General features: G+C 32.6%; 1 protein-coding gene across 1 annotated transcript; it reads left to right on the top strand.

Annotated features, from left to right (window-relative positions):
- The first annotated feature begins 541 nt into the window (after positions 1 to 541).
- On the top strand, positions 542 to 2,421 carry LOC132065664 (osmotin-like protein). The gene is made up of 2 exons (XM_059459154.1): positions 542 to 1,061; positions 1,849 to 2,421. The coding sequence occupies exons 1-2, from the start codon at positions 605 to 607 to the stop codon at positions 2,154 to 2,156; spliced, it is 765 nt and encodes a 254-aa protein (XP_059315137.1). The 5' UTR covers positions 542 to 604; the 3' UTR covers positions 2,157 to 2,421.
- Positions 2,422 to 8,200: the final 5,779 nt, after the last annotated feature.

Genomic DNA, 8,200 nt, shown 5'->3' with positions numbered 1-8,200 from the left:
ATTTATATTTATGATTTGTCATAATTTTAATGAACTTTTACTTACTAATACACTGCTTGAGATGAACCCGATACTATAAGAGGTCGTTTAATTTATATTTATGATTTGTCATAATTTTAATGAACTTTTACTTACTAATACACTGCTTGAGATGAACCCGATACTATAAGAGGTCGTTTAGTTTGAAGATAAATTATCTTTGAAATTAGTTATATTGTGATTAGTTATGCTGGAATTAGTTATCGTGATATTATTTTTTATTGATTGTTTGGTTTGTTCTATTAAAAATAACATGCATTACATAATTTTGAATTTTTTTTTATCCTTTTACAAAAATACCCCCATCTTATTTAGTAGAAAAAAATATTTGAGAGACCTCAGGAGTATTTTTATCATTTTTATTATTTTAGCTAAGGATAACTAATCCTAATACTATTGATTCACCAGCAGTATTAACTTTTCTTATGGACTATTTATGTTTGTCCAGCAGACGAGTCTGGATCCGCCCCTTCTACTACTCTTTCCTCTATATAAACACCCCTCAACTATCTTCGATTTGCCACACAACAAAACACCACCACACAAAGTCAAAACAAAATTAACCATGGCTAATTCTTCTTCAGCAACAAAAACTTTACTTTCACTTTCTTTCCTTTTTACCCTTGTTGCCCTCTCACAAGCCACCTACTCTGGTCTCATGTTAACCCTAGTTAACAACTGTCCTTACGCAATCTGGCCAGCTATTCAACCCAATGCTGGCCACCCAGTGCTCGAGCGCGGTGGGTTTGCGCTTCATTCGCTAACCCACCGCTCTTTTGCTGCACCAACTGCACACTGGTCTGGCCGTGTTTGGGCTAGAACTGAGTGCAGTTATGTGCAGGGTAAGTTTAGTTGTGCCACTGGTGATTGTGGTGGACGTATTGAATGTGATGGACTTGGTGGGGCTCCACCTGCCACCTTGGCACAGTTTGTATTACATCATGGACATGCTGATTTTTCGTCTTATGGTGTTAGCCTTGTTGATGGGTTTAATATTCCTCTTACTGTTACACCACATGAAGGTAATGTTAGATATACTTGCTTGTATCCATTTTATGTAGCACTGCTTTTTTTTTTATTTTTTTTTTATACATTTTATCTTTCATTTTCACATGTTTGTATAGCAACAAAATTATCATGGCATGTATAAAGGCAGCTTTTCCTATTCTAGATTCTGCCAACTCAAAACAGGGGCACATACAATGAACGATGGAATATGAGTTTAACTTATGTGTATGTGAACGTACAATAATCAGTCTCTTGAGAGAGAGCTATAGATAATCTTTCAAAAAAATAAATTTAAATAGTACATTGAAACAAAAAGGATAGGTTAAACTGGGTTAAAATGATAATATGGGATGTTTTTTATGTCAAAAGGCCTTGATATTAATTTAAATATAATTGTAAGTTTAAAGTTTTTATAAAGTAAGATGATTTTCTGTTGACTCTGCTACAATATACTTTCTCAGTCCCAAGTTAAAGTTATGTGAAGGTATTTGATTGGGTATAAAGTTTAAAATAGGATGTGAAGATTCTTGTGTGCCAATAAGTATCTCATTGAAGGCAAAATAGATATTTTTAAATTAAATTATTATTACTAAATAAAAATGTGTTGGTCTTTTTTTAACTAGAAAAGAAAGTTACATAAGATGGAACAGAGGGAGTATGTTGGTTCGGTTGCAATCTGTAGAGATTTGTCGGTATTTCTTAAAACAGCATACGCGTGTAATGTATATCCTTAAGAATAATTGATTTCTGGAGTATGTATTACATAATATCTTCTCACATTTTTTTTTTTTTTAATAACAGGTAAAGGGCAGTGTCCAGTTGTTGGGTGCAGGGCTAAGTTGTTGGAAACATGTCCTGCAGTTTTGCAATTGAGGTCACATGGTGGTCATGGTCCTGTTATTGGGTGTAAAAGTGGTTGTGAAGCTTATAAAACTGATGAACTTTGTTGTAGGAATCATTTTAATAGTCCACAGACTTGTAAACCATCGAGTTATTCACAGTTCTTTAAGCATGCTTGTCCTGCTACATTCACATATGCTCATGATAGCCCTTCACTTATGCACGAGTGCTCATCTCCGCGTGAACTAAAGGTCATTTTCTGTCACTAAAATGGAGAAAATTAAGGTGTTCTTGTTGATGTCGTTGGCATTTGAAGACGACCTTATGGGAAATTTGGGTATTTGTAAGGATTAGTGTTAAGTGTTAGTATAGGTTAGTTTTGCTCTGTACGTTTACATTTAGTTGTAAGGTTGTTTGTGTGGTATGAGATTTGAAATTGTAATGGTAATGGTAATGTCATGATGTTGTTAAGTTTCTTTCATTAATGTTTCGATTAGAGGAAGAAGTGTGATTTATAATGCGTTCAGGTTCCAATTCCCAGTGCACAAAATTTCTTATAAATCTGCTCTTTTTTATTTTAATTTATGTGATATAGTTTGACTCTATATGAAATTTAAGAAATAAATTGTCATAATAGTTTTGCATATGCTCGCGATAGCCCTTAGATGATGATTGATGCATGAATGCTCGTCTTCTCGTGAGCTAAAGGTCATTTTCTGTCACTAATTGGAGAAAATCAAGCTCTTGTTGATGTCAATGGCATTTTAAGATGACCTTGTTGGAAGTTCAAGAAAATTTGAAAGTTGATGTGGGGGAAGCGAAATTTGGATATTTGTAAGGATTAGTGTTAAGTGTAAGTATTAGGTTAGATTTGCTTTGTTACAGTTGGAAGGGGGTGGGGGTTGGGGTGTTTTATGTTGTATGGATTTGAAATTGTAAGGTAATGTTGTCATGTTGTTTTAAGTTTGTTTCACTAGTGTTTTGGATTCGAGGGAGAAGTGTGAGTTTATAATGCTAAAGTTTGTAACTTTCTTAGTTCCCATTGTTAGTGCACACATTTTCTTGATAAATTCAGCTGCAGTTCATTTTAATTTTTATCATGTGACATAGTTTGAACTCGTTATTAATTAAAGAAATAAATAAAAAATTGAAATTTGTTGTTTACGTATGTTGTAGTCCCGTTGTCTTTACTAGTCCTTTAAACTAAAAATTAATTTTCTTGTTATATAATCACTATCATTAAATAACTATATAAAATATTAATAGTCAAATTTAAAATTTAAAACATAATTAATATGAATGATTTGGAAAAATTGATCCTTAATCAATAAATAGTACTTTTCCGTTTCAAAAAGAGCATCCATTTAATTTTTTCAAATCAAGAAAAAGCTAATCTTATTTTATTTTAGATTTATTCTTATGAAGTGTTAAGTGACTAAATTTCAGTATACTTATTTAAATAATGATAGTTTAGTCAAATTACTAATTTTTATATGGAGTGTAAATAGTTAAGTGGATACTCTTTTTAAATCGGAGGAAGTAATTTTAAAAAGCACTAAATCAACGGAGGACAAATAAGAAGGAATGGAGGGAGTATATTCTTACGTGTTAAACTTTTAAAATGATATTAAATATATATATTATAATATTTATGTGAGTGAAGTTAAACCTAAAAAGATACAAATTTAAAAATATTTTGCTCTTTTCGAGACGTACTAATAAAAAAGAATTGAGAGATTGAGTGTATCGGATAAACACCTTATGAGTCACTTTTTTATTTGCCGTCTGTTTGAGTGTCTCCAACCTTTCTTTATCTTCCAAACAAATTGCCTAAATGGAAACGCCAGCCAGTAAACAATGCTACTTTTGGATATATTTTGCTTTCCAAGATGAATAAATTATTAATGGTTAAAAATATGGGAGTATATCAAAAGACCGTCACACTTTTTATTCAATTTACAAACCATTTGGGGACTTACAATTCTGTCTTTTCCAGAATGTGATTTAACCATTTAAACTAATGACAGAATGATACTCTTTGTTATGTAGGTGCAATTTCCCAAAAGAGCTTAGGTTTTTTAATCTGTTAAAAAATATTATATTTTTAATTTAAGGTTAATTTAATTTTAAATCTTTTATTCTATATTTAAATTTAACGAGATAATTTATAGCTACACTAATATATTTATGATGTGTTTTAAACTATAAATTTTAATTTTTTTTTCTTTCTTAAATTAATGATCAATCAAACACGGACATAATTTGGGACCAAAAGGGTACTCCCTCCGTTTTATTTTACTAGGCTTATGTTGATTTGACACTCCTGTTGCGAAAGTATTTATTAAGAATTTATTTACCAAATTAACCTTATTAATTATGTTTTAAAAATTTAATTTGACTATTAGTACTCTATGTTGTTATTTAATGATATGGACAAGTAAAAAGGAAAATTTATTATTCAGTATAAGAGACAAGTAAAAAGGAATAGAGGGAGTATTAGCTAATTGGACGTATTTTTCTTGAAATACATAAGATGATAAAAATAGTAATTATCAATATATATAAAACTTAAATTCTTTCTCAAAATTAGCAAGTTTATAAAACAACATGGAATTTAATATGGAAGTAGTACTCAATTTGACAAGGTGCATCTATAAAATAAAATAAAAACTCCGTATCCAATTCAAAATTTAACATTGGATGCCACCTTCCAGTGTCCTGTAAAAAGGAGCCAACCCTTTGAGTACTTTCTGATAAAGCTTTGGACTTATTCAATTATTAAATCAAAGAAAATCAAAGGTGACCAGTATCAGTAACGGGTCGTTTGATGCATGGTATAAGCTGGAATATCCTAATACTAATTTTTTTATAGCATATTTAATACAAGGTATAAATTTATTCTAAAAATAAATTTATACCTTATACCAAATAAAATATAAAATACATCTCAGTTTAAAAGATAAAATATCTCTTCTTATCCCACTTATTTTGAAATTATTTTATACCATCTAAATAATTTTGGCTACCTACTAAACGATCCTAAGAGCGTAAGGCATGGATCTCTGAAGACATGTCATACGGTACAAGCTTGTGTGGAGTGTTTTCAGAGTTCCTGACATATGACACACTCACCTTTGGATTTTGCAAAACACCAATATCTCTTCCTCCGTGGCCCCACTTATTTTTCCTTCTATTTTGACCTTTTTGAGATAATTAGCCTATTTAATCCCTATTAGGGGTCATTTGATAGCAGGTTAGAAGTTAAATTATTCATATAATAAAATTAACACGTTATTTGGTTTGTAATTTAGAAACACATAACCAATACATATATACTTATGAGAGAGTATGAGCCAAACTATTGTATTATTATTGAAGATGAAGATTTTTCATTAATGCTTCGCTTTTATATACCAACTATGATGCGTAAAATAATACATAGATACCTTCATAATTAATCTATATATTTTTAATACTAGCATAACTCTAATCAACTACCAAACGATCCCTAAGTTATTAGTAAGTTTTTCTTTTGCTCCTTGTAATATATACCTCAATATATTTAACCTTCAATCAATTCAAATGTGTATTTTTTGTCCTTCAATGTAGAAAATATTATATTTGACTATACATGGAATTATATTACCAGTAAACATGGTGTAACAATACAAACTTAATATAATATATGAGTAATTAAGTAATACAATAGTTAATAATTATAGTACATTAGTGAATATTCGCAACCAAAGACATCAAAACTGCACAATTAAATTAATATTTAATATGCTTAATCAAATATTATAAGAATTAAAATCAAAATTTATTAGTAACTGAGGGACCAAAAATGACTTTAACTCTTTTCTTTTGACATGTGTTTTCTCACCCTTCTTTACTTTAAGCAAGAATCTATCTCATCGGTTCTAGCGTCCCCTGCTTTTGCCCTTATCTAGTGTACTCTCTAGTTTTTTCTCAAACATCTTTTTCCTTTTTCTTTTCTCATTTATGTTTTTCCTTTTGGACCAATAAATAATTGTCGTTACTAAAAACTTCACCGCTTAAAAAATGAGCGATGTAAAGATTTTTGTAACCCAAAAATAAATTTTTAGAATCAAATAACCCATTAAAAAAAAAAAAGAACCTAAATAGGCTTTACGCACAGATTATGTGCGTAAAAGGACCAAAGTGTAATTTTACGCTTTAAGTCCTTTTACGCACAGAATCTATGCGTAAAAAAGAAAATATATCTACCGTCTTATTTTCTTCCCCACCTGGTCCCCCCGAAAAAAAAAAATGAAAATCGCCCATTAAAGGTCCCTTTCGAGGGCCTCACGCGATCAAAAACATCGTTTTCTTGTTGATTTCCAACCCAAAAGTGGTAGATTGAAGTCTAAGAATAAGTTTCTTCGCAATAAAGCGGCGTAGCATTCAATTCAAAAACTCAAAATCAAAGCTTCAATCTAGGTATTTCACTACGATTTTTCTATTACATTATTAACCAAAGCATTACTATTTGGATAAAAAAGTACTTTTACGCACTTTTTTTGTGCGCAAAAGGGCTGTTTTCAGCCCGTTTTTAATTTTTTTTTTCTTCATTTGTTGTTAATTGTTTATTTATTAAACTAAGCATCACTATTGTGTGAATATGGACAAAAAAAATTTTTACGCACTTTTTTTGTGCGCAAAAGGACTGTTTTCAGCCCGTTTTTTCATTTTTTTTTTATTGTTTAGTTGTTGTTAATTTGTTAATTGTTTATTAGTTGCTTATTTAGTATTTGGTAATTGTTAGATTTGTTATTTCAATTGTTAGACTAGCGAATTATTTATTTAGTTTTTGTTAAGCCAATTGTTTATTTGTTAATAATTTGTTAATTATTTGATTAGTTAGTGTCTCGCTTTATTTAATAATTATATGCTAATTAATTTTTTATTATTTGATTAGTTAGTTAATTGTTTATTTATTAATTATATGCTAATTGTTTGCTAGCTAATTGTTAATTTTTTGATTTGTTAATTATTAATTTATTTATTTGCTAATTAGAAATTGAAAATCCTTAGTTTAGGATTCAATCCTTTGTATAATTTCTCGGTAAAAGATTACATAACTAATACTACGTATTAGAGATTAATTAAAAAAATAATGATTAATTTAAAATGCGTAAAAAATATACCACTTTAATCCTTACTTCATGTATTAATGATTAATTTAAAATGCCTAAAATAGATAGGACACCACCATGGAGCTAGGACCCTTCGACAACAGAGAGGTACTTTATCTAAAGACGGGCATAGTCCCGCATGTACGGGGATGCACCAAGCATCCTCAAGAGAGGGTCCGTACCTATTTGGGGAGTCAACATGGATATTCTAGAGGCTATTCCCCACATCCCCGTGTCATGGATATATTACGTCGGGGGCGGTATCTACCGAAGTGCATCGAGGTTGGTCGGCTTGCGCACCATAGGGCTCTAGTGATCGTTATGATTGAGGCCGGCGACCGGAGACCCATACATTTCATTTCCGCACTAGCGAGGCTACCCCACCCCGCGGACGTCGAGGTGATTTATGGTCTGCACGTATGACGGGACAAGCATTATATAGAGCGGAGCCCCTCCGAGATGCCGCCGTATCGCGGTGAGACGGCTAGGCTCACCGGTTTCGAGCCTCCGCAGAGGATATGCGTGGACGGAGTCGGTTGTTGCGGTCCCTCCCTCCATGCTCACTTCGCGCCTCGTAGATTTGCAAAGCATCCGATTGGCGAGGCGACGCCCTGGGGCCGATGTTGACCGACGTGCTTGCTTATATCTTCTCATCATATTCGGGGCATCATGTCCCCGAACACGTCGGCGCGGATATGAGCGTTCTTTATCGAGGACCTAGACCAAACCGGGATGTTATGGGGGCGCCGCCGTCTCCGGCTTACGTACGAGAGGATTTGATCGAGCCTCTATAGGTGAGAGGGTTGAGGTCGCTCGCATTTAGCCCTTTCTTCGTGTAATATATTTAAGTGTGTGTAGATAAAACACTAAATATATTTTTTCAAAACGACGACCGATAAATAATTTTTTTTTTTTTGACGACTGACAGAGCATGGGTGTGGACTAGGTTGAGACCTTTTCACTTATAGCCGCCACCCTCCCGATGACTACGTTGCCGAGGATATGCCATACGCGCGAGATGGTCGCGAGGCCGGTACTCGCAGGGGCGTGGAGACGCACTATGTCATTCTCCCGCTTAGGATCGGGCTTAGACCGCATGACGACGCTCGAGGTAAGTTTTTTTTGATTTAACATTAGTTTGTTATTTTTGTTAGTCT

The sequence above is a fragment of the Lycium ferocissimum genome, chromosome 7, assembly GCF_029784015.1.
Source record: "Lycium ferocissimum isolate CSIRO_LF1 chromosome 7, AGI_CSIRO_Lferr_CH_V1, whole genome shotgun sequence".
Taxonomy (NCBI): domain Eukaryota; kingdom Viridiplantae; phylum Streptophyta; class Magnoliopsida; order Solanales; family Solanaceae; genus Lycium; species Lycium ferocissimum.
The sequence above is the reverse complement of the archived record's forward strand: the minus strand, read 5'-3'. Positions and strand labels throughout refer to the sequence as shown.

Coding starts and splice junctions, on each gene's coding strand:
- LOC132065664 (XM_059459154.1), top strand. CDS start 605: ATGGCTAATTCTTCTTCAGCAACAAAAACTTTACTTTCACTTTCTTTC. Junction 1,062..1,848: donor TACTGTTACACCACATGAAG/GTAATGTTAGAT, acceptor TTTTAATAACAG/GTAAAGGGCAGTGTCCAGTT.